Here is a 27,426-nt window from a genome sequence, read left to right on the forward strand (position 1 = left end):
TATAGGGCTGACATCTTCAGCAGCACTGCACAGAGTATATTGTCTTGTCCCTCAGAGGGGCTCAAATTCTTAATTCCTAAAATAGTCATATGTCTATGTATGTAGTGTATATATCGTAGTCTAGGTAGGGCCAGTGCAAGGGGAAGCTCGTTAACTTATCTATTAGTTTTTGGGATGTGGAATGAAACCGGAGTGCCTGGAGGAAAAGGGGGGGGGGGGGGGGGTAACATACAAACTCTGTGCAAATAGTGCCCTTCGAACCAGGGACCCAGTGCTGCAAGGAGGGAGTGCTAACCGGTATGCTGCTGAGGACATGCATGGTACAATCCATTAGTTTGATTTCCCCATTTATTCAACTAAAATAATCACATAGAGAAGACATTTTAAAATTTTGCAGCAGCAAACAGTTGTGAGGGTTACAGTCTTTTTTCACTGCTTGTGGAAAAGGGCCCTCAGTAAAGCAGAACATTTTCCCTTCTTAAAACAAATGGTATTAGCAATTTATTCAGGTTGGAGTGAGCATATGAGGTCTCCCACAATGCATCACTGCTGTGGAAACCCACCCTAAATTATCCAGAACGCTGGGTCAATGACCCCCACATGTAAATGACACAGTAACTATTCAACTCACATTAGCATCAACTCAGAATCCTTTGCATCTCATTGGCTGTTCCTATTGGGTATTATACCATCTAGCCCTTGCTATTCCCTTCATAGTTTGTGAATGTGCCTGTTGGGCCTCTTTTCTACAGATGGCTGAACTGCTCACTCTGTGAGCAGTTACCAGGCAGTAGCAAGCAGTTGTTTGGCAGCAGCAAGCAGTTGTGAGAGTTTGACAATCTTTTCACTGCCTACCAACTGTTTGTGGAAAAGGGCTCTAAAAGGAACACTTCTTTAGTTTTCTCATCTGATTATAAATGAGTGAAACAAATATTTTCACTAAACTGCCCTTGATGGTCAATGAGATGCAAATAATTCTAAGTTGCATGCAAATTGTATGGAGCTGCAAATTGCACTAATGTGATTTATTTCCAGCTGATTCTGATCTAAGCTACATACTATTTGCATACAAATAGATATAATTTGCATCTCGCTGACAATCTCTGGCGTGCTGCAGCAAACAAGATACACCCCTAGCAGGAATATATTGAGTAGGGGGTGGAGGGAAGATGTGCATTGGCTTTTTATTTTTAAGCAAATATAAATTCCACATTTTCTTTTGGTCTTGCCAATGGTCTAGCACGTAACCTGGACTCATAGTGTTGTCCGGATCATGAATGAATCGTTCATTTGATCCGGATCTTTTTTGTGAGTCGAATCATCTGGATCATCACAATGAACGATTCGGTTCACAGTGGATGTCTCTGTCTGGAAGAAACAGGAACATACAGAATGTACAGTGCAGGGAAAGTCCTGTCTTGCTAGTCATTTCACCCAGTCTGCTTCCCTAGTAAAATGATTTGGTTCAAAGATCCGGATCTTTTCAATGATCCGATTCGAATCATCCGAACCTTTGAAAAGATCCGAACTTCCTATCACTATCCTGGAGCGGCTGTTTTATCAGTATAGATAGAACGAAAACAGATCACCAAGAGCTGCATAACGCGGCTCAATCTGACGTCCAACTTCAACACCACCATGCGTTGCGTTAGGGGCACGTTATGCGATCTTAACGTCCCCGTGTGAAAGAGGCCTTAAAGCCACATCTGGAATTCAGTTCTGGGCACCACATTACAGGAAAGATATTGCAGTTTTAGAGCAGGTGCAGAGACGAGCAACAAAATTGATACGAGAGATGGAAGGTCTCGCTTATCGAGAAAGGTTAGATAAACTGGATTTATTTAGTCTAGAGAAAAGAAACCTTAAGGCTCGTACACACGTCCAAACGACCAGTGGTTTAGAAATAACCAGACGTGTGCCCTGCTGGGCCGATTTTGCATAAATTTTTTTTTTTTTGCAACACGCAGCTAGCACTTTGCTAGCTGCGTGTGCACTCCGATTGCCGCCGCGCCGCCCCCCAGACCCCGTGCGCTGCCTGCCCAATCAGTACCAGGCAGAGCTGAGGGGTGGATCGGGACTCCCTTTGATGTCGGTGACGTCATCCCGCCTGTCGCCATGACGACGGAGAAAGCCCTCCAGGAAATCCCGTTCTTTGAACGGGATTCCCTGATCAAAGATCGCCAGAGGCGATCAAAGCAGGTGGGGGGATGCCGCTGCACAGCGGCTATCATGTAGCAAACCCTAGGCTCGCTACATGATTTAAAAAAAAACAAAAAACTGCTGCGCTGCCCCCTGGCGGTTTCTAATAGACCGCCAGGAGGGTTAAGATGTGGAATCCATTGCCACAAGAAGTAGTTGTGGCAAATTCTATACCTGCATTTAACCAGCTGAGCGGTCTGGACGAGCTCAGCTCGTCCAACACCGCCAGCGGCTGCCGCTCAGGCCCTGCTGGGCCGATTTTAACGAAATAAAAAGCAGCACACGCAGCCGGCACTTTGCCAGCCGCGTGTGCTGCCTGATCGCCGCCGCTCTGCGGCGATTCGCCGCGAGCAGCGGCGAAAGAGGGCCCCCCTTGCCGCCTGAGCCCAGCGTAGCCGGAACAAAAAGTTCCGGCCAGCGCTAAGGGCTGGATCGGAGGCGGCTGACGTCAGGACGTCGGCTGACGTCGATGACGTCACTCCGCTCGTCGCTATGGCGACGATATAAGCAAAACAAGGAAGGCCGCTCATTGCGGCCTTCCTTGTTTATTCTGGGCGCCGGAGGCGATCGGAAGATCGCCTCCGGAGCGCCCTCTAGTGGGCTTTCATGCAGCCAACTTTCAGTTGGCTGCATGAAATAGTTTTTTTTTTATTTAAAAAAAACCCTCCCGCAGCCACCCTGGCGATTTAATCAGAACGCCAGGGTGGTTAAAGGGAGCTTAGATGCTTGCCTTGCATTGAAAGACATCCATGGCTACAATTACTAGGTAATTCCCAGTGATGTTGATTTTATCTGATTGCCATCTGGGGCTAATTGGACCAAAAGGGTTTTTTGCCTTCCTCTGGATCAACAGGGATATGTGAGGAAGCAGGCTGGTGCTGTACTTTGTTCTCTGGTTGAACTCGATGGACATTTTTTTCAACCCAAATAACTATGTAACTCTAAAAAAGGTGATCTGCAGATTTCTGGTCTCGCCACAGTGCCAGTCCTGGGTTTAGGTGAGGATGTTCATTAGGCCAATTTAAAACCTTGTTGTTTCTCTTCAGACAATATGATACAGACATGCATTTTTCCTGAAGAACAGTGCTGTCCAACTTCATGGATATGGAGGGCAATTTTTTTTTTTCCACCAAGAATACATGGTCTACAATAAATGGGGATCCTGTGGTACTAATTTTGCAGCGTTTTCTCCCTAAAATGCACATAATCTGGTAGCAGTTTCCCTCAAAATACACAATCTGGTGGCGGTTTCCCCCGTAATACACATAATCTGTGACCCCTCCCATAAGATAGGTAGGTGTCGTAACTCTCCTCAGTAGCAGGGGAGCATGGGCACATGCAGGGAGCGGTAAATTGCCTTCAGGGATCCTCGCGCTTCATCCATCTTTTTTCTCCTAGGCGTCTGGCGTGTTGGTAACAGCACCCCAAAACAATCTTTTCCTTTTTCAGTTATGTAAAGTATTTTAAAAGCTCATATTACACGGATATACCAACTGTCCGTAGGAGCTGACCATGTAAAACAATGGACTAACAACCTGACAGGAAGTGATGAATGACAGGACACCCACCTTCCTGTGCATTGAACTGGTCATTGCAATAATCGTAGATACTTGGGGATGCTGAAATTGTTACAGATATAGTGGTAAATTATGGACAGCTAGGTGATATTGATTATTTACAACAGAATAATAGCATCCTAATCTGGTTTAGGTCATATCTGAGATCAGATCAGATTCCATTGTCTTGTGTCTGTAAAGATAGGGACTCTTGGAGATCATAAATCAACTGGAAATCCCCCAGATATGTCTAACAAAAGCACCTTGTCCTTGGCGCCGCCATCTCTGTTTATGTTGCGCATACCACAACTTGTACACTTCTGAAATTAAAATAAAGGTTAGTAGCAACATGGGTAGCTCCCAGTTGCTGCTTATTTTGCAGACAGGCATTAAGGGGAAGTGGGCCATACATAATCTTGCTGGGGGAAAAGCTCAGTGCTTTTCCTTGTGGGCGCTGTGTTATGCTGCTCAACTGTCAGTGTTCTCCCTGATATGGGACCTGCCATCTTGTAGCTCTGGCAAGGAGATGCACAAGAGGATGCTGCTGTGAGGAACACCGAGACTTGCAGTTACCAGTGAGTATTTGCATACATATGATTCAGTTGCCGGGAGATTTGGGCACAGGGCAAAGAGCCTATAAACTACTTACCCTGCTCCTGCACAAGTTCCTCAGCATTAATTACTATTCACCCTCCAGGTCGCTGTGGTTAGTGGGGAACAGGGCTGTGGAGTCGGTCCAAAAATCCTCCGACTCCTCAGTTTAGGATTCCTCCGACTCTCCGACTCCTCTAATTTGCATATTACAATTTTGTTGATTAAAAGTATGTAACATGAAATTCGTCTCTTAACTGCCAACGCTTAGGAATTTTACAAGACAACTGAAGTGAGAAGGATATGTAGACTACTATATTTATTCCCTTTAGACTAAAACTAGTCCTTGGTAAGAGTACTTGTAAAAGGTACAAACCGGAACAAAGAACATCTATCAGGCCATAGGCAATGTAAGTGTGGGAACATGTAAGAATGATGTGCAGGTACTCTGCAGGGGAATGAGGAGATTGTAAACAGACAACACCTCTGTGTTCAATGTGCACAACATTCTCAGTGGATTCCCTGCAGCTCTGTGGGGAGTGCATATGTAGAGTATAGTACTACTGTGTAACAAAGTAAACCTGAGACAGATGAAATTAAAGTTTTATACATACCTGGGGCTTCCTCCAGCCGCCTTCAGGATAATCAGTCCCTCGCTGTCCTCCTCCACCACCCGGATCTTCTGCTATGAGTCCAGGTACTTGAGCCAGTCAGGCGTAGTGCGCATGCACACACTCCGCCGCCAGGAGCATACTACACCTGTGCAGCACTATTGCGCAGGTGCAGAATGTTCCTGGCTGTGGAAGCGGCATGAGGCCGGACAGCGCTGACTGGCTGAATTACCAGTACTCATAGCAGAAGATCCGGGTGGTGGAGGACACCGAGGGACTGATTAGCCTGAAGGGGGCTGGAGGAAGCCCCAGGTATGTATAAAACTTTACTTTTCATCCGTCTCAGTTACCCTTTAATTTGTAGTCACCAAACCAAATTTTAATAACATATCACATTATTTGATTTCATCAGCAAAGGGAGTGCATACATTTGCATAAATCAGCATCAATGCAGAATTATTTCCATCTCGTTGACCATCTCTATTAGTGACACAGCTACACATCAGGCTTTATACTTACAGCATAGATGTTATTTAGTATATATAAGAGATTCCTGTGTACACATCATATATATATATATATAGTCACAATCAGATATATATATCTGACCTTTAAAAATACGGGGACTGCTTTTTTGAAGCAGCACAAGTAACTCATTTTGATTGGTTTATTTCATTTTTGTGGACTAAGCACAGCTGTTACTGTATATATACTGTATATATACATTATTTTTAATGACTATTATCTGAGAAATAGAACATTTTATCATATTTTCTATTTTAATTACAGTTACAAATTCATTAGGAGTCGGAGTCGGTGCATTTTTTCCCGACTCCAGGCACCCAAAATTGCACGACTCCGACTCCACAGCCCTGGTGGGGAAGGTTGTAATTTGTCTGCCAGCTATTACTGGCAGCCGAATTAGTGTTTATATAGTAACTTGTGGATCACTCTGCGTTATTTTTGTGGCACTGCATATTTGTATTTGGAGGGTGCCCCGTGTATTTGTTACTTTGAAGTGTGTGTGTGTGTCTGCACTCTGGCTGATATTTGTTATTGAAAATTAGCCTGCCATTTGCTATCTGCCTCTTTGTACTGTGTGGATTCCATTGCAATTTTCCTTTCATTTGGTGCTTTCTGAGGCTAAGTTCACAGTGGTCAGTTGCATAACACGTTATGATTGTGCACTACAGTGGGGACTGGACATACGCTGTAATGCAAAGCCTGCATGCAGCAAGTTAGAATAACGCATTTGGTTACAATGCAGTATTGTGAACAGCCCCATAGAATTGTATGGGCAGTGAGTTGACATGCAGAATTCTGATACTCAACTGACCACTGTGAAAATGACCACTGTGAACACTGTAAATGCCATTGATTTCTGCCTGCCATTAGTATTGCAAGCAGTCCCCTACTTATAAACAGGTTCCATTCCTGGAGATTTTGTTTGTAAATTGAGTGCTGCATTAAACCTGGTAGAACCTCTTGCTTTTGGACATCTAGTTATAATCTGTTTTTGGTTGTTTCCCATATATTAGGCTGGATTCTTAGTTGTCAGTTGCATAATGCATGGGTTAGATTTGTGAGCTGCAATGAAGACTGCCCATAGACTTTAATACAAAATTGGCCTCAATTCACTAAGATCATGCTGGAGATGAGGCAAGAGAAAACTTACCACCACACAGTGAGAGAGTTATCTTATCTATTCATTCCTTAAAGAGAACCCGAGGTGGCTTCCTAAGAATGAAATCCGCACACAGAGGCTCGGTCTGCCTATACTGCCCAGCCTCTGTTGCTATCTCAATCCTCTCTAAGTTCCCCCTGCGTTCTGCCCCATAAATCACAGCTGCACTGTCGACACGCAGCGGGCTGTGTTTACCTTGGTTAGTGTCACTCTCTCTGCTCCCTCCCCCGCGCCTCCTGCATAGCTCCGGTCCCCGCCCGCGTCCCTTCCCTCCAGTCAGCGGGGAGGGAAGGGACGCGGGCGGGGACCGGAGCTATGCAGGAGGCGGGGGAGTATGCAGAGTGACACTACATAGGTAAACACATCCCGCTGCGTGTCAACAGCGCGTCTGTGATTTATGGGGCATAACAATCTATCGTGCGGCTCGATACACGGTACAAAACGTACCGTGTATCCCCAGCATTACAGACATAAGAGTTGGCTTTAGGTTTGCCTGAGGTAACATGTTTCCTGAATACTAACATGCATCGTCACCATGGTGATAACTATAGATCATTATTAAAGACAGGAGGTAAGCTTAGTGAATTGAGGCGAAATCCTGCATGCAGCGAGTTAGAATAACACCATCAGTTACAATGCAGTACTGTGAGCAGGACCATAGAATTGTATAGGCAGTGAGCTGACTTATTCTGTAATTTAACTGAGCACAGTAAACTGGTCCTTTAAAGAGAACCTGTCCTAAAAAAAAATGAAGTAGTAGAGCGGATCGATCGGGTTCAGCTATTTCCGCCTTAACCGGAAGGGAGATCCGCTAGTACGCCTGCGCTGGATCTCGGGAGGTAAATATTTACATCGCTGCACTTCGGGGGGGGGGCTGCAACTGGACAACGGAGGAACGGGGAAGCCTCGCTAGGATCCAGAGGCTTCCCCCTCACGAGGCAAGTACCCCCCAGGGAACTTTTTTCTTCATTACAGGTTTTCTGTAAATGTCATTTGTAGCTCTCTGACACAAGTCCACTTTCAAAAAGTAAATAAAACTGGGGCGTCTGTGGAAGTGTGAGCCTGCTCAGCAGAGTCAGCCCTGTTCCATGTGTTCTTCTTCCTCTGTACCTTTTTAAAGATGGCTGTGTCAGACTTGTCACACAGCGGTGATTACCCCGGCTAAAAACTAACCCTCCCTGTCTATCTTCCAGGAAAGAATAACCCCAAACACGGCAAGGAAAAACGCGGGAAGGCGCAGGAAACCTGCCCAGCTGGAGGAACCAATGAGAACAAGCCGAAAATGAACGGGGTCGGTGGGTTTGTGTATGTTTTGTGTGCACGCTGTTCTGCTCAGAAGCCGTAACTAACGTCTAGCGATGTCAGACAGGCGCCCACTACGTGCGTGGCAATCCCTTGTCACTAGAACTCCCCTCTGCATGCTGCAGTCTCTGTATTCGCCTGTCCATATACTTATACACAGCAGCTGCCCTACAAATCGTCTTTGTGAGCTAGTTCTGCGTTTTTGTTTTTTCTCTTTTGCTGTGTAGGAAAAACTTAATTGTTCCAGCGTGCTTGTTTAATCTGGTTGGCTGCTATACTTGCTGGTTGTAGTAATAATGACCTATGTATTTAGGCTGGGATTTTTCTATAGATACGACAAAACAAATATTTGGAGAACAAATGCATAACTAGCTGCAAATTTAGTGATTATCTACTCATATCGGCAGGGGTCACACTTGAGCTAATCTGCAGCGTTTTGCCGCATACAAAACGCATGCGGAATTGTATATAACGATAGTCTGTGGTGCCTCTGCGGTTTCCTGAGCTAGATGCAAGTCTGAATTGCGTAGAGAAAAAAAAAAGAACAATCTGCTCTACTTTCCCGTACAGCACATGGGGTTTCACATTGAAATCAATGGCCACTCTAAGGGACCATTCACACTTGTGCGCTTTACAAGGAATTTCAGCATAACGCTTTTACAATGAAAAGTATATGAAAGTTTTCTCATCTAAGCGATTTTGGTGAATCGCAAACGTGTTGCCTGCAGCATTTTCTGAGCGATTAGCGTTTCACTGTTAAGTATAGGAGCTCTGGTAAATGGCTCTGGAAGCGCTGGCCTGTTCACAATCAACACAGTTTTTCCGGGGGGTTCCCCCCCCCCTCCCTCTCTCCCTTCCTTCCTTCCTTCCTTCCTTCCTTGCAGTTTACCCACAAAATAGCTTTTTTTCCTGGCATTTCCTGTTTATGGAAGACTGACACAGCTTATTGAGCTAGAAATCGCAAAACGTTAATCACTAAAAAAAAAACCCCGCTTTTTGTACAGTGAAAAATCCTTGGTTAAAATGCTGGAAGACTCCCAAAAATCGCTTAGCATTTGCATTTAGCGGTTTCTAGTGTTAATGGGCCCCCTCAAAAAATGTACGGAATTGACAAAAGACAAACACTTATACAGCGCTTTTCTCCTGGCAGACTCAAAGCGCCAGAGCTGCAGCCACTAGGATGCGCTCTATAGGCAGTAGCAGTGTTAGGGAGACTTGCCTAAGGTCTCCTGCTGAATATATGCTGGCTTACTAAACACTAATACCACCCTGAAATTGAAAATACTTTACAAAACTATTGAGTGGCAGAATGCTTGCAGTGAATTCTGTGATTCCTGCAGATACAAGTGTTATAACTCTATTGATTTTGTATTTTGTGAACTGATTTTTCTAGTATACTGAAAATTAGACCAATCTCCATTTTTGTATTTGGCCTCAGCAATATTAAAGTACAATATTGGAGCTTGTGCTTTGTATCCAGTCCAATCCCTCCTTTAGGCCCCCTGCACATTGCAAATCCGATTTGCGAATCCAATTTTTCCCTCAAAATATTTAGTTGCACCACTCTGACACATACAAAGATAAATAAACACTCCAAGCCTATGAGCATTTCAGTGCATGTTTTTCACCCTTCTCTTTTCATAACTAGGGTTATACTGGGGGCAGCCATTAGCAATTCCTCCTTTGCCGGACACCACCTACTCCATCAGTTTGCTGGATTCTGTCCTGGCAATTTGAAAGGAAGGGAGGGGTTCCTCCAATAAATGTAAAATATTTTATATTTGTCATCATGCAGCTGAAAAAAGGCTGCTATTTATTATTCTAATTTAGAAAATAGATTTTATTTCTGAAATCTTGTATTTTTAATTTGGGTCCACTTTAAATTACTGGTCTCCTACACACACCAAATTTTGAGGTGAGGGCTACTTTTGTGCAAATTTGCTGCCTCCGAGTCCCACTGGTTCAAAAGAGATGCAATATCTTGGGAACTAGCGGGCTGCAAATTGGCACATGTTTTACTTGGGTGGGGGGGGGTCTACAATTTTCGGTGTGTAGGAGGCATGGCTGTGGATATATTAGCAGCAAATATAAACAGCATAAGCTGATGTGTAATGCTCATGTGCGCCAGAAAACGTGATTATTTAGCAGGAGAAAAAAGTTTGTACTGCGCATCTAAAAATGATGATGATCAGGAAAACGTGGTGGACAGCAGAAACCATCATTGAACCGGTCATCATTCTGCTTTTGTCTCAGAATAGTAAGAATCTGAATAACTACATACACGACAATCAGATCTAACAGTTGAATTGCATGAAAGTGCCAATTGTAAGCAATTGGTTGCATAGAAAAGTTGAAAAATTTAAAATTTATTTATTTATTTTGTTCCATTGAGGAATGTTATTGAATTTCCAGGTTACACAGTTAAAATTAATAAAAATAATAATAATATTATTTAAATAGCACCAACATCTTCCGCAGCGCTGTACAGAGTATTTGTCTAGTCACTAACTGTCCCTCGGCGGAGCTCACAATCTAGTCCCTACCATAGTCTTATGTCTATGTATGTATTGTGTAGTGTATGTATCATAGTCTAGGGCCAATTTAGGGGAAACCAGTTAACTTATCTGTATGTTTTGGGATGTGGGAGGAAACCGCAGTGCCTAGAGGAAACCCACACATACACAGGGAGACCACACAAACTCCTTGCAGATATTGAACTGGCTGGGATTCGAACCCGGGAGCCAGCGCTGCAAGGCGAGAGCGCTAACCACTAAACCACCGTGCTGCCTACTGTTAAAAGGAACTTGTTTGAAAATGTGGGGCAAGCCTCACAGATTCTTCATAAGGTTCCCACACATATAGCAATGGGCAGATTGACCAAGAGACAGATCTCTCACTGATCGAATCTGATTACAGAGAGATCTGTTGGCTGCCTATACACCACAGGCCAATTCCCAATAGTTTTCAGCACGAGATCTTTCAGGGATTGGCTTCATAACGCCACTTTAAACCCCCCCCCCTTCAATGTTGTCTGACATGTTTTATAATAATGCAAGCCATGTTTTCACCAACTGCTCTGATCTAAAATGTATCAGAGCAGAATATGATAAAGCTATAAAACATGTGAAACAAAGTAAAAGCTACAAAGGTTACAAGAGCTGTACCATGAGCTCCTATGGCAGGCTTCCCGGGAGACCTGAGCGCACTGTTATTGTACAAGCTCTGCTAGGGCCATGCAAGAAAGAGAGAGTAGGGGGACATTGAAGAGTATAAGTACTGTATATGTAATGTAAAAAGAAATTGTTTATATATTTTTCATCTGTTCTGTTGTCTGTGCAGGGTGTGGGACCCGCAAGTCAATTAAAAATTGATAAATTTCTGAGCCCCACCAAACCACCCAGTGGTCGCCCTCCTCTTCAGGAGGAAAACTCATCCGAGGCTCACAAGAAGGATGAAGGTAAGAACCCTGCTCTGCACAGGACTTCTTGTATTGTTTTTCTGTACACAAAACTGGCTGTAAACCTCTTCGTGTAAATTGGATTCATTGATAATATTCTGAGGGTTAATTTTACTAAAGTAGAACATCAGTCAGTGTAAATAAATGATCCAACAAACCCCGACTGAGATTATTTTTTTTATTTCATTCCATCTGTTACGTGGCATATGTTTGCAACCTTCTTTGTGGTCATATCTGAATAGAACTAATGCTGGGAATACACGATGCAATCCGGCGGTGCGATTAGCCGCCGGATGGACTCCCGCCGCGTCCCCGCGGGCGCCCGGATCGATTCCCTCTCGTTGATTTCATGGCTGGCTGTATACTGCAGTGGTACAGAAGCTGTTTTCATTGGTTTATCAGAGAGAGTGTATCTACACAGTATCATTTAATGGGTGTTTAGAGGTATCAGCAGGGCAACATTGTTCAGACAATGCACTATGCTTACTTGCCTATAGTGACGTAATACCCCTCTTAAGAGATCCAGCATTGTGTTTATTTTTAAGCAGAAAGCCAGCAATGTAATCTTTCATAGTCTGTGATCACAGCTGTACTGTAAATGCTAAAATCTTATCTGACCACATAAAAACACACACAAATACAAGTATGACAGGGACTTGCATCTTAATTTGGGAATTTGCATGTTAATAAGAACTAAAGAGAAACAGTTCAGCATGCTGCAAACTCACTAGAAGTCTTATTTAATAGCATAAAACCATATTCTCCATAAATGCGGTCATTGGCTCGCCTCCTCATCCTCCTCCAATGCTGTAAGCAGAATTGCGCTGACCCCGCTTTCCCCATTGATCCCCACCCGGCTACATTTCCATGCCACCCAGCGGGAAAAAATTCTAGTGATAACACTGAGGTTTGCTGCAAGATGTTCTTTTGGGTCGAAGGAGCATCTGCCAGCACTGTCCTTGCCTTGGAGAAGATAAATATAATCCCTTCTCTGTACGATTTTTTTTTTTTTTTTTTTTTTTTTTTTTTCTGTGGACTTAAACTGCTAGTTGACCTGCTTGTTAATATAACTTGCTGATTTCGTATGGGTTCTGGTTTTCTTTCAGTATTTTGTGACTTGTTTATGTGAATTGTTGTTTTAGCTGAGATAAAAACTGTTGCTGAAACAGAACTGAAAAGAAAAGGAACAGAGCCCAAAGAAACTGAAGGCAGTGTTTCCGACAGCACACCGACCCAGACACAGACTGTGATAGAGACACAGAAGAAGTTGCCACCTACAGACAAGAAGCCAGAGTCGCAAAGAAAAGCCAAAGCTAAGCCGAACAGACGGAAGTGAGTATGAAATGCCTTTATGATAAGCCTATGTGAGGATGAACTAAAAATGATTTCCAATCCATTTTTGTTTTAATGCGATAAGTAATGCTTCAGAAATTGAGGGTGTCTAGATATTTCTTAGTGGAGTAGGGAGATCATGTGGGTATCCAGGGCTCCGAGCTGCAGCTAAGTAGAAACATGCTGCAGATGGCTCAACAGATTCAGGTTTATCCAGACTGCACAAAAAAGTGTGAAAAGATGCAATACAGCAGGCACCTTGTCTTCAAAGTACTTACAACTGTTTAGGAATGTTTATGTAAAGCTACAAAACTAGAATTTTATCATTTGAAATGATTGTGTATCAGTATGTTTCTTCCAGAACCTTGTGCAGTCAGGGTACCATGGCAGGCCTTCATCTGAACCTCTGAGGGCAATCGAAAGAGGCCAATTGGAAGATAAGCCGCGACCCAGGAAGTACTCTTGGGTCGCGGCTTTGCTTCCGATTGGAGGATGGTAACGAAGGCGGGGAGCACCATGTAATGGAGGAGGCGGGGGAGGCAATGCAGGGAAACTGACAAGCTGGCATGTAAACAAACAGCTAGCGACAAGCAGTTTGTTGCTAGCCTGCCACTATTTATCGGGGTGGGGGGGAAGCAGAGCCCCGGGGGGGACTGGCGGCAGCAGGACACCGGAGGCATGTCATTGTGCACATAATATGCCTCTGTGTCCTATTAAGATTTAAAAAATCCGCCTCGGGTTCTGTTTAAGGTTGAGTACACACAAACCTTGGCCTCGATTCATAAAGCATTCCCGCATGCGGAAATGCTGAAAACATGTCACTTTACCGACCACATAGCAAAATCTGTATTCATAAAGGCTTTTTCCGCATGAAAAGCCGACATTTGCGAGCAGAGTGATAAATCACCACCTTGCGCAGTGATTATCTTAACAAAAGTAACAAATGTCAATTCATAAAGATTAGAGGAAGCGGTATGCGGACGGGTATTACCGCTACCTCTGATGTGGCGAGAAGCGTGCAGAGTGCAGTGAATGGGACAGACCTCCCAAGCAGCAGCAGAGAGAACACCGCACGGAGGGACTCCGCCTGCTTCTCCTGTTCCCGCATGCCTACCGAAAGCCTAACGCCAGCCTACAGCGGGATATCTCCGCACTCCTATCGCAACAGGAAACATTTTTATGAATGACCACCCAGAAGGCTGAAATACCGACAGCGGTGTTTCCCCGCACGGATTTACCTTACCGACAGCACTTTTATGAATCGAGGCCTTGTCTCACAAAGGGTTTCTAGGCTTGCATGAGCCTTTATTTCTCCAGTCTAGATTGATTACTTTTATCACGGGCGGCTCGAGATAAAAGCGTAAGTTACAGCAGGGAGTTTACCAGTGCAAGGTTGACCTAATGTAGTGAATCTGTTTTGCATGGATTCATTTTTCTTCAATATCCCCAGGTGTATTAAGTCACTAGATTTGTAAATCTGCAAAAATCTGTATTTTGTTTTCATAGTATATTGCTCAAAATTCTTCCTAGGGAACAAGCAACTAAATCTCCAAACAGAAAAGTAACAGACTACTTTCCAGTCAGAAGAAGCAATAGAAAAAGCAAGAAGGAGCTGGAGGTAACCAAACAGTAAAATATCTATCCTTATAGGATGTGTGCCTTTTGTTGTTCTGACCCCATTCCATTGCTGTTACAGTGTGAAGAAAAGCAGAGAGTCAATGATCTGATTACAGGTGGCACAGAGGAAGGGATGAAGGTAGTTATTTACAAGCTTACACTTGTTGGCTGACACTTCTAGTGCTAAACTAGTCGTGGTGGCTTTTAATGTTTCTTCTGATGTTCGATTGTGCAGCTTTTGCTGCGAAAGCTAACTGTAATATACTGTAAATAGTGTTGTGTAATGTTCAGAATGCAGTCAGAGTTTTTCACCTACCTATAACAGAAGCATTGTGACTACTTTGCTTAGGGGCCCGTTTCCACTAGGGCCAAATGTGGGACGGGGAAAAGCTGCCTATACTTTCAATTATTTGCTGTCTGTGGTGCCATTCTGGATCAGCATGCATCCAAATCCCTAGCTGTGCATGGCGTGTTTAAGTAATCTGGATGTGTGCTCGCCTCACTGCAAGTGCCATTGTGGGTCCTGCAAGGTGCACACCAGCTAGTGGAAGTCGGACCTATAGGTTCTTTTACACTTTAAGCAAACCTGAAGTGAAAAAAGTCAAAATATACATACGTCATACTTCTCTCTTGGGTAGTGTACTCCTTAATTGCTTTCTCCTCTCCTGCGTCCTGTTTTTCCACTGTGATCGATGGAATTCTCCATCCTCCATTTTGAAAATGGCCATTACCCCTTAATGGCCTCCTGGTCAGCACACTGTTAACTTGTAATATTGACCACTTGACTCATAGGGAAACATGGACATTACCTTGCTCATCAGTTGTCCTTTCAGGTATAACGGATAGCAATTGAAAATCGATCCTGTTATATATCAAGAGCTGATGTGGACGTGTTGGAAATAATCATTTTGACACATTGATTGGCCGGTAAATTGAATGGTGTGTACCTAGCATTAGAGGCAGAGGATCAGTAGGACGGCCATGCAACTTCTATTGTTTAAAATTAAATATATCAGGCTCCATATTCCTCTCACTTCGGGTTTTTAATTTGACAAAAAACGATTTCCACATGAAATGGATAAGCTGGGTAGGGGCAGCAGAGATTCTGAGGTGGTTTAACTGTCTGTATTACCTTTCTGTCCTTTCTGCTTAGATTGATAACGTTCCTGGTAAAGGCCGAGGTGTGATCACAACTCGAGATTTTCATCGAGGAGAGTTTGTCGTTGAATATCATGGAGATCTAATTGAAATAACAGATGCTAAACAACGAGAAGCAGAATACGCCCAGGATTCCACCACTGGCTGTTATATGTACTATTTCCAATATCTTAATAAAACATACTGGTGAGTCATTCATAATATGCAATTCTGTTCTGACACTTAAATGGAAAGTTTAGTGTTTAATGCCATCTTTTGTGTTATTTATTTGTATTTGAGGTTTGTTTGTTTTTTTATTTGCAGTGCAACTATTGGTTTCACTGGTAAAGTTGTTTGTAAGAAACAATACCTTAGTGCTGTAAACATGCTTTTACTATTATAATGGCAATGACTGTCTTGTAGACTGATGCCTGTGCCCTGCTGTCATCTTAGGAGCCATTTTAGGTTCCTGAAAGTGAGTCTCATGTCCAGGAATGAAAGCTGCTAATGTGTGCTCCCATGCGTGCACGTCGCTATTGCTTGTGCATGCGGGCATCCATTTAAAGTCATTGGGAACTGCTAATATAAAAATGAAGCAGATACATAAGGAGAGGGAAGGCTGTGGGTCCTATAGAGCCTTCCCACTCCTGGTCCCTGTTCCATCGCTGGTTCCTCCATAGCAGTATTCGACCAATTTGGTCAACTACTACTCTCTGCCACCGAAGGGAGCCCGAGTGCTCCCGAAGACTGGCTGCTCTATACTGCGCACACGCGAGTGCCCTCTCGTACACTCGCACGTGTGCAGTGTGGAGCCGCCTGTCTTCGGGAGGACTCTGCTCCCGAAATCCCTCGAGGCAGGAGGATTTATACGGGGGAGCTATCGCTTAATGGAGGGGACCAGGAGAGGAGCAGGAAGGCTCTATACGACCCAGGGCCTTCCCTCTCCTTAAAGAGAGTCCAAGGTTGGCGGAAAAAATGGGCTACCTGATCCGGGGAGGCTGAGCGGATCGGGTAGCCGCAAAAATCGTAACTCCCAGCCACTACGGTGGGCTGCACTGACCCACTTTGACCTACCTGATCTATAGGTCAGGACGCTGTGATAAGAAATGAATTTTCTCATTCAGGGTGCAGGTAGGCGGGGGAGCAGCAGGGGGTGCGGCCAGAGAAAGAGCTGCCCAATGGCAGCTCTGGAAACCCTGAAGGAACGTCCTTGCAGGTGTTTTGAACGGGGAATCCCTCTTCATGTGTTTACCTCAGGTATCCCAATCTCAAGAAGCTCTAGCGCAGATGCTTTAAAGCGGTATCATCACCATAAAAATCAAATTTCAACAGCAACTGGTCTGAGTGTATTAAGTGATAAAGATGCTAATCCTGCATTCAAAACGCTTTCTGCTGTTATGGTTTGTAGCAGTGGCGGACATACGGCCGTGCAGGCCGTGCCGCCGCACGAGGGCCCCTGAAGTTCCGCTGCTTCAGGGGCCCATTAAGTATTGCAGGTTTTTTTTTATTTAAATTTTTTTTTTTTTATGTATTTTTTTAACCTGGGGGGCCCAACTCCTGTCCTCCCCCCCCTCACCTCGCCCCCCCCCCCCCCCTCATGCGGCGGGAGAGCGGAAAATACAAGAAGTCTCCGGCCGGAGCGGCAGCTGCCGCTTGGTCTCCAACTTGGAGACATATCGGAAACTAAGCAGCAGCTGCCTCTAGCGTCTGCTGCAGCCCCGGCCGGAGACTTCCTGTATTTTCTGCTCTCCCGCCAGCTGCAGCGCATACCGGGAGGGGGGCCCCGAGGTGAGTGAGGATAGGAGTCGGGCCCCCCACCCGGATAGCTACCCACCCGGCTACCTTACCCACCCACCCGGCTACCTACCCCGCTACCTAACCATCCACCCGGCTACCTACCCGGCTACCTAACCAGGCTACCTACCCACCCACCCGGCTACCTAGCTACCCACCCGGCTACCTAACCACCCTGCCGGCTATCTACCTGGCTACCTACCCACCCGGCTACCTAACCACCCTGCCGGCTATCTACCTGGCTACCTACCCACCCGGCTACCTACCCACCCACCCGGCTACCTAACCACCCTGCCGGCTACCTACCCACCCGGCTACCTAACCACCCTGCCGGCTATCTACCTGGCTACCTACCCACCTGGCTACCTACCCACCCGGCTACCTAGCTACCCACCCGGCTACCTAACCACCCTGCCGGCTACCCACCTGGCTACCTACCCACCCGGCTACCTACCCACCCGGCTACCTAGCTACCCACCCGGCTACCTAACCACCCTGCCGGCTACCTACCTACCTGGCTACCTACCCACCCACCTGGCTACCTACACACCCACCCGGCTACCTTACCCACCCACCCGGCTACCTACCCCGCTACCTAACCATCCACCCGGCTACCTAACCAGGCTACCTACCCACCCACCCGGCTACCTAGCTACCCACCCGGCTACCTAACCACCCTGCCGGCTATCTACCTGGCTACCTACCCACCCGGCTACCTACCCACCCGGCTACCTAGCTACCCACCCGGCTACCTAACCACCCTGCCGGCTATCTACCTGGCTACCTACCCACCCGGCTACCTAGCTACCCACCCGGCTACCTAACCACCCTGCCGGCTACCTACCCACCCACCCGGCTACCTACCCACCCACCCGGCTACCTTACCCACCCACCCGGCTACCTACCCCGCTACCTACCCACCCACCCGGCTACCTACCCACCCACCCGGCTACCTTACCCACCCACCCGGCTACCTACCCCGCAACCTAACCACCCACCCGGCTACCTACCCCGCAACCTAACCACCCACCCGGCTACCTACCCGGCTACCTAACCACCCTGCCGGCTACCTACCCACCCGACTACCTAGCTACCCACCCGGCTACCTAACCACCATGCCGGCTACCTACCTGGCTACCTACCCACCCGGCTACCTAGCTACCTACCCGGCTACCTAACCACCCTGCCGGCTACCTACCTACCCGGCTACCTACCCACCCGGCTACCTACCCACCCACCCGGCTACCTAACCACCCACCCGGCTACCTAACCACCCGGATACCTACCTACCCACCCGGCTGCCTAACCACCCGGCTACCTACCCACCCACCCGGCTACCTACCCACCCGGATACCTAACCACCCACCCGGCTACCTACCTACCCACCAGGCTACCTACCTACCTACCCACCCACCCAGCTACCTAACCACCCACCTACCCACCCACCAGGCTACCTACCCACCCGCCTACCCAGCCACCCACCAGGCTACCCACCCGGCTACCCAGCCACCCACCAGGCTACTTACCCACCCGGCTAAGGGCTACCTACCTACCCACCCGGCTGCCTACCTACCCACCAGGCTACCTATCCACCCAACCACCCATGGGAGCTGCGCGCCGGATGGAGGCTGGGACAGGAGGTCTGCTGCTGCAGGTGAGTAAATGTTTTTTTTTTTATTTATTTTAGCAGGTGTATGTTCTGGGCAGGTCTGCCACATGATTGCGTGTATGTTCTGGGCAGGTCTGCCACATGATTGCGTGTATGTTCTGGGCAGGTCTGCCACATGATTGCATGTATGTTCTGGGCAAATTTGCTACATGATTGCATGTGTTTTCTGGGCAAATCTGCCGACATGATTGCACGTATTTTCTGGGCATATCTGCCGACATGATTGCAGGTATTTTCTGGGCATATCTGCCGACATGATTGCAGGTATTTTCTGGGCATATCTGCCGACATGATTGCACGTATTTTCTGGGCATATCTGCCGACATGATTGCAGGTATTTTCTGGGCATATCTGCCGACATGATTGCACGTATTTTCTGGGCATATCTGCCGACATGATTGCACGTATTTTCTGGGCATATCTGCCGACATGATTGCACGTATTTTCTGGGCATATCTGCCGACATGATTGCACGTATTTTCTGGGCATATCTGCCGACATGATTGCACGTATTTTCTGGGCATATCTGCCGACATGATTGCACGTATTTTCTGGGCATATCTGCCGACATGATTGCACGTATTTTCTGGGCATATCTGCCGACATGATTGCACGTATTTTCTGGGCATATCTGCCGACATGATTGCACGTATTTTCTGGGCATATCTGCTCACATTATGTGTATTTTCTTGAGAAAACCTGCACAATTATGTGAATTTTCTGGGGAAAGGGTCACCTTTCATCGCTGGTTCCTCCATAGCAGTATTCGACCAATTTGGTCAACTACTACTCTCTGCCACCGAAGGGAGCCCGAGTGCTCCCGAAGACTGGCTGCTCTATACTGCGCACACGCGAGTGCCCTCTCGTACACTCGCACGTGTGCAGTGTGGAGCCGCCTGTCTTCGGGAGGACTCTGCTCCCGAAATCCCTCGAGGCAGGAGGATTTATACGGGGGAGCTATCGCTTAATGGAGGGGACCAGGAGAGGAGCAGGAAGGCTCTATACGACCCAGGGCCTTCCCTCTCCTTAAAGAGAGTCCAAGGTTGGCGGAAAAAATGGGCTACCTGATCCGGGGAGGCTGAGCGGATCGGGTAGCCGCAAAAATCGTAACTCCCAGCCACTACGGTGGGCTGCACTGACCCACTTTGACCTACCTGATCTATAGGTCAGGACGCTGTGATAAGAAATGAATTTTCTCATTCAGGGTGCAGGTAGGCGGGGGAGCAGCAGGGGGTGCGGCCAGAGAAAGAGCTGCCCAATGGCAGCTCTGGAAACCCTGAAGGAACGTCCTTGCAGGTGTTTTGAACGGGGAATCCCTCTTCATGTGTTTACCTCAGGTATCCCAATCTCAAGAAGCTCTAGCGCAGATGCTTTAAAGCGGTATCATCACCATAAAAATCAAATTTCAACAGCAACTGGTCTGAGTGTATTAAGTGATAAAGATGCTAATCCTGCATTCAAAACGCTTTCTGCTGTTATGGTTTGTAGCAGTGGCGGACATACGGCCGTGCAGGCCGTGCCGCCGCACGAGGGCCCCTGAAGTTCCGCTGCTTCAGGGGCCCATTAAGTATTGCAGGTTTTTTTTATTTAAATTTTTTTTTTTTTATGTATTTTTTTAACCTGGGGGGCCCAACTCCTGTCCTCCCCCCTCACCTCGCCCCCCCCCCCCCTCATGCGGCGGGAGAGCGGAAAATACAAGAAGTCTCCGGCCGGAGCGGCAGCTGCCGCTTGGTCTCCAACTTGGAGACATATCGGAAACTAAGCAGCAGCTGCCTCTAGCGTCTGCTGCAGCCCCGGCCGGAGACTTCCTGTATTTTCTGCTCTCCCGCCAGCTGCAGCGCATACCGGGAGGGGGGCCCCGAGGTGAGTGAGGGAGGATAGGAGTCGGGCCCCCCACCCGGATAGCTACCCACCCGGCTACCTTACCCACCCACCCGGCTACCTACCCCGCTACCTAACCATCCACCCGGCTACCTAACCAGGCTACCTACCCACCCACCCGGCTACCTAGCTACCCACCCGGCTACCTAACCACCCTGCCGGCTATCTACCTGGCTACCTACCCACCCGGCTACCTAACCACCCTGCCGGCTATCTACCTGGCTACCTACCCACCCGGCTACCTAACCACCCTGCCGGCTACCTACCCACCCGGCTACCTAACCACCCTGCCGGCTATCTACCTGGCTACCTACCCACCTGGCTACCTACCCACCCGGCTACCTAGCTACCCACCCGGCTACCTAACCACCCTGCCGGCTACCCACCTGGCTACCTACCCACCCGGCTACCTACCCACCCGGCTACCTAGCTACCCACCCGGCTACCTAACCACCCTGCCGGCTATCTACCTGGCTACCTACCCACCCGGCTACCTACCCACCCGGCTACCTAGCTACCCACCCGGCTACCTAACCACCCTGCCGGCTATCTACCTGGCTACCTACCCACCCGGCTACCTAGCTACCCACCCGGCTACCTAACCACCCTGCCGGCTACCTACCTGGCTACCTACCCACCCACCCGGCTACCTACCCACCCACCCGGCTACCTTACCCACCCACCCGGCTACCTACCCCGCTACCTACCCACCCACCCAGCTACCTTACCCACCCACCCGGCTACCTACCCCGCAACCTAACCACCCACCCGGCTACCTACCCCGCAACCTAACCACCCACCCGGCTACCTACCCGGCTACCTAACCACCCTGCCGGCTACCTACCCACCCACCCGACTACCTAGCTACCCACCCGGCTACCTAACCACCATGCCGGCTACCTACCTGGCTACCTACCCACCCGGCTACCTAGCTACCCACCCGGCTACCTAACCACCCTGCCGGCTACCTACCTACCCGGCTACCTACCCACCCGGCTACCTAGCTACCCACCCGGCTACCTAACCACCCTGCCGGCTACCTACCTACCCGGCTACCTACCCACCCACCCGGCTACCTAACCACCCACCCGGCTACCTACCCACCCGGCTACCTAACCACCCACCCGGCTACCTAACCACCCGGATACCTACCTACCCACCCGGCTGCCTAACCACCCGGCTACCTACCCACCCACCCGGCTACCTACCCACCCGGATACCTAACCACCCACCCGGCTACCTACCTACCCACCAGGCTACCTACCTACCTACCCACCCTGCTACCTACCAACCCACCAGGCTACCTACCCACCCACCCAGCTACCTAACCACCCACCTACCCACCCACCAGGCTACCTACCCACCCGCCTACCCAGCCACCCACCAGGCTACCCACCCGGCTACCCAGCCACCCACCAGGCTACTTACCCACCCGGCTAAGGGCTACCTACCTACCCACCCGGCTGCCTACCTACCCACCAGGCTACCTATCCACCCAACCACCCATGGGAGCTGCGCGCCGGATGGAGGCTGGGACAGGAGGTCTGCTGCTGCAGGTGAGTAAATGTTTTTTTATTTATATTAGCAGGTGTATGTTCTGGGCAGGTCTGCCACATGATTGCGTGTATGTTCTGGGCAGGTCTGCCACATGATTGCGTGTATGTTCTGGGCAGGTCTGCCACATGATTGCATGTATGTTCTGGGCAAATTTGCTACATGATTGCATGTGTTTTCTGGGCATATCTGCCGACATGATTGCACGTATTTTCTGGGCATATCTGCCGACATGATTGCACGTATTTTCTGGGCATATCTGCCGACATGATTGCACGTATTTTCTGGGCATATCTGCCGACATGATTGCACGTATTTTCTGGGCATATCTGCCGACATGATTGCACGTATTTTCTGGGCATATCTGCCGACATGATTGAATGTATTTTCTGGGCATATCTGCCGACATGATTGAATGTATTTTCTGGGCATATCTGCCGACATGATTGAATGTATTTTCTGGGCATATCTGCCGACATGATTGAATGTATTTTCTGGGCATATCTGCCGACATGATTGAATGTATTTTCTTGAGAAAACCTGCACAATTATGTGAATTTTCTGGGGAAAGGGTCACCAAAACTTGGGCCCACTGTCTTTGCGTTGCACTTTTCAAGGGAACCTGAGGTGAGAATAATATTGAGGCTGCCATATTTCTCTCCTTTTAAGCAATACCAGTTGCCTGGTTGCCGTTCTGGTCCTCTGCCTCTTATTCTTTCAACCATAGACCCTGAACAAGCATGCAGCAGGTCAGGGGTTTCTGACAATATTGTCAGAACTGAGAAGATTAAGCTGCATGCTTGTTGCTGGTGTAATTCAGTTTATTACTGCAGCCAAATAGATCAGCAGGGCCGCCAGGCAACTAGTATTGTTTAAAAGGAAATAAATATGGCAGCCTCCATATCACTCTCACCCCGGGATCACTTTAAATTACAGTTAGCTCCGCCCTTATCCGGACATTGCCACGCCCATTTTTGGGTTCTATCCACGCCCACCCATTTTTTGCCGCAGGTCAGGGGGGCCCACAATTGATATTTTGCACAGGGACCCACTGCTGCCTGTGTCCGCCACTGGTTTGTAGTTATCACATGCTTTAGGAGCACTGGCCCTAATGCCAAAGAGTTGAATGCTGGGAGTTCTTTTTATCTAATATATTACTCCTCTTTATTTCCTTATCTAGCTGCTTGTCAGAAACACCCTTTGATCACTTGTGTTTACAAGCAAGGCTGAGGTGACTCAGTGATTGGATGTGTAAATAAAAAAGACAGTGCAGTTCCTAGTATACACCTCAGTGGGAGTGTCTGAAGACTCTGGGAGGAGGGCAGCTAATGAATACACAATGAAAAAGGAGGGGGAAAACAAGAGTCAGGGAGGATATGTCAGCATTAGCTTGGCAAGATGGCCACTGCCTAGAATAGGATTTTCTGCTTTTCCTTTATAAAATTCACAGGAATCCTTATGTGGATAGCACAATACATCTGTTATGTAAGTAGAAGTAGTATTTATCTACTTATCTATGTTTTTTTTTTATTTCTAGTTTAGCGTGGGTGTCGCTTGTTCTTTAAGACCTATTGCAAGATTGGGGCTCCATGGTTCAGGCATTTTTTCCCCCTCCTGTATGTCTCACAAATTCTCAATTTAGATTGATCTGAGAAATTTAGAGGCCAAAGAAATTGATTCATCAGTCACACAGACACCTTCTCTCACTGCTCCATGATTTAGTTCTGATGCTCATTGTAGGTTCTTTCAGCAGTAACAAGGGTCTTTATGCGAACTCTATTTGGTCTGTTTCTATGCAGTCCTATACTCAGCAAGCCGTGATGCATTGACCACTTTCTGTGAAGACCGGCATTAACCTCCCCAGCGGTATGGACAGAAATGTCCATCCATAAAAACCATGCTGTGAACAGTATAAACGTGCATACACATCAATACTCTCCTGCACTGTATACTAGACCCTTGCTTGACACATTTTGGCAAGTTACAGGAATAAAAAATTAAAAAAAAATAAAATGTATCACTTTTTGCAAAAAATCCTGGGAAAATTGAACGCCAGGGAGGTTTAAAGGTAGTGAGAGGTAAATGGAGGCTGCCATATGCATTTCCTTTTAAACAATACCAGTTGCCTGGCAGCTCAGCTGATCTTTTTGAGTGCAGTAGTGTCAGTCACACTAGAAACAAGCATGCAGCTAATCTTGTCCGATCTGACAATAATGTCAAACGCTTCATATGCTACAAGCTTGTTTAGGGTCTTTTGCTAAAAGTATTAGAGGCAGAGCAATAGTAGTACTGAGGTGCCAACAGGGTAAAAACAATATTTCTTTAAAATGGATAAAATGAAGTAGGTAGCAGTGGACTTACCCCTCCAAAACAGACACAAAAAATTGCAGTTTTAAGCAAAAATCAGTTTATTTACATACTCAGAACAAGGTGCCTTGTTCGGAGTATGTAAATTGATTTTTGCTTAAAAGGCAATTTTTTGTGTCTGTTTTGGAGGGCTAAGTCCACTGCTACCTACTTTTATCTATTTTAAAGAAATATTGTTTTACCCTGTTGGCACCTCTGTACTACTATTGCAGTTGTTTCCACCTCTGGTGGAGGGGAATTCTTCCTCCCCCCCGATCTACAGACAGCAACTTCTTAATCCTGAGTGGGGACAGCTCTAATCTCCTCACCTGCCTTCATAGTGGTTACCTGGACGGTAACCCTTGTTTGTGAGTATAACCTAACCTATACTTACCTTCCATACCCAATTTACAGTACATACTACACTATACTGGGCTCTTGGTGTCTTCTCTTATTAGAAGCAGAGAATCAGCAGGATAGCCTCTAGATTGTAAGCTCGCAAGGGCAGGGCTCTCTCCCCGTTTTGTCTTGGAAATTATTATACATTTTATTCATTCTGTATGCTGTATCATGTTGTATTTTCTCACTAATTATGTATCTTGTACATTAGTGTACACCAGTGTCTGTATTATGTACCCCATGTTTGTGTCTTACTTTGTAAGTGACGCTTTATAAATCAATAATAATAATAGCCAGGCAACTAATATTGCTTGAAAAGAAATAAATATGGCAGCCTCCATATCCTTCTTACTACAGTTGTCCTTTATTGTTTTCAGCCGTATCAGTGGCTTTTATGTGGGTTTGAACCAGTCGGGTTGGCTTCCACTCACCACATGCATCATTGCGGCTTGGGCATCCTTGACCTATCAAGTTGAGTTATGAACGGTCCCTGGGATTTTCCTATCTTGCTAAACACTAACTGTATGCATATTTTCTTATTTTCAGTGTTGATGCAACAAAAGAAACGGGTCGTCTAGGAAGATTGATAAATCACAGCAAGAATGGAAACTGTCACACTAAGCTACATGACATCAACAATGTACCTCACCTCATACTGATTGCATCAAGGGACATAAAAGCTGGGGAAGAACTGCTGTATGACTATGGAGATCGGAGCAGATCTTCCATTGAAGCACATCCATGGCTCAAGCTTTGACCTACATAGAGATGACTGGATTTTACCCTTTGTGAATGGATTTGGTTTTAAACTGAGCCCTTTCTTCCCATTAGTATCACACAGTTAAAAAAAATGAAATGCAGGGAGTTTGCCATACTATGCTCAGACACAAGATTATTGCCTGATCTAAACTGAACACAATTTGGTTTAGGCAACAGTTGTGTTTATGTACACCGCTTTATGCACCATGCGTGGCAGTGTGACTGGGCAGATTTTGGAAAATATCCATCTTCATCTGTGTGGCATGAAGGACTTCCTAGGCAATCTATTATGTTGCACTCAGTCGATTTCCACTTCAGGGAAAATTGCCATAAACAGTGTAGTACAAAGACTCTGCCACCAGGTTGCTGACTGTATTGCTAATATTCCTTCCCGATTGTATCAAATTATCACAAGCTGAAAATTAGTAATTATGTGCAGATCCTTGATTCAGTACCAACACTATACTTAAGAGATTATGAAGCACTATAAGTTTATTAAGTTTAATTATTGTACATGATTCAGTAGTCTTTAATGTTCAGAACGTCTGTCTGGGCAATTATACACTATTGGATGACTGGTGGCTGTTTGCGTGCTGCATGTTGCTTTGCTTAATAAGTTCTTTACTCCCAAAGCCTATTAAAACAGGGTTTATGTGGTGAAGCAAAGCTGGAAAATACCCACTCCGTATCTTGCCATGACACAAGTAGGGCTGGTCAATAGGATGCAAATAATTGAGTTGATGCAGGATTATGCAAATTCTGTAAGTACCAATCAAATCCTACCTTTGTGGGACTTCATTGGTACATTTTCAACTAGTTGGACACATTTTCTAAATCCTGCATTAACTCAGAATTATTTGCATCTCATTGATCATCCCTATTTCCAGGGTTTATAAAAACCTCTCCTTAATTGAGGCTCATAAGATGGATGTGTCAAGTGGCCTGAATACAGTTTAGTCAGGATGACAATTGGGTAGTAATTACCCTAAGTTACCCTGCACCCACACAGATGGTGGTAGACTTCTCTCTTCCCCTCAAGTCATAGCAGTATTATTACTAAGCGAGTTCTTCATGGACAGTCACAGGAAACAGTTTACACCTTTTGTATGGCTGTAAATGACTTTGTCCCCAAATATGTGAATACAACTTCCAGCATGAAATAATGGCAAGCTGGTTGCATGGTTTTTAGTAATATGAATTGTAAAGCTAGATATAATTTTTAAAATGCACCATTTTCTTCTTGTCCTCAATTAGACTAAGTTAAAAAAAATGTGAATTGAATGAAAGGATAAATACACTTTCCCTAAAACCTATATATTTTTTTTAATCTATATTCTGTGCAGCAGAGGCAAAAGATTAACAGGCTGTCATGGAGCCTTAGGGTATTTGTTTACATGATCCTTTGCTTTAGTCACTGCCCCTGGAGTAGGGAGGATTCAGAAACTGGTTTTAGGGATATTGAACAGGTCATGTATTCCATGTTTTTATAGAAACAGGAGTTGGAAATTAGATTTTTTTTTTTTTTTTTTTTTTAGCTG

The 27,426-nt window shown here is 46.5% G+C and overlaps 1 protein-coding gene across 1 annotated transcript in view; it reads left to right on the plus strand.

Annotated features, from left to right (window-relative positions):
- The window catches only part of KMT5A (lysine methyltransferase 5A), a 59,996-nt gene extending 32,594 nt beyond the window's left edge, over window positions 1-27,402 (plus strand). The window contains exons 4-10 of the mRNA XM_068254981.1: window positions 7,835-7,932; window positions 11,283-11,400; window positions 12,543-12,732; window positions 14,263-14,350; window positions 14,429-14,488; window positions 15,503-15,693; window positions 25,676-27,402. Of these exons, the coding sequence (XP_068111082.1) occupies window positions 7,835-7,932; window positions 11,283-11,400; window positions 12,543-12,732; window positions 14,263-14,350; window positions 14,429-14,488; window positions 15,503-15,693; window positions 25,676-25,886 (956 nt within the window). The 3' untranslated portion in view covers window positions 25,887-27,402. The remainder of the gene's footprint in view (window positions 1-7,834; window positions 7,933-11,282; window positions 11,401-12,542; window positions 12,733-14,262; window positions 14,351-14,428; window positions 14,489-15,502; window positions 15,694-25,675) is intronic.
- The last annotated feature ends 24 nt before the right edge of the window (window positions 27,403-27,426 follow it).

Source organism: Hyperolius riggenbachi, chromosome 1 (genome assembly GCF_040937935.1).
Source record: "Hyperolius riggenbachi isolate aHypRig1 chromosome 1, aHypRig1.pri, whole genome shotgun sequence".
Taxonomy (NCBI): domain Eukaryota; kingdom Metazoa; phylum Chordata; class Amphibia; order Anura; family Hyperoliidae; genus Hyperolius; species Hyperolius riggenbachi.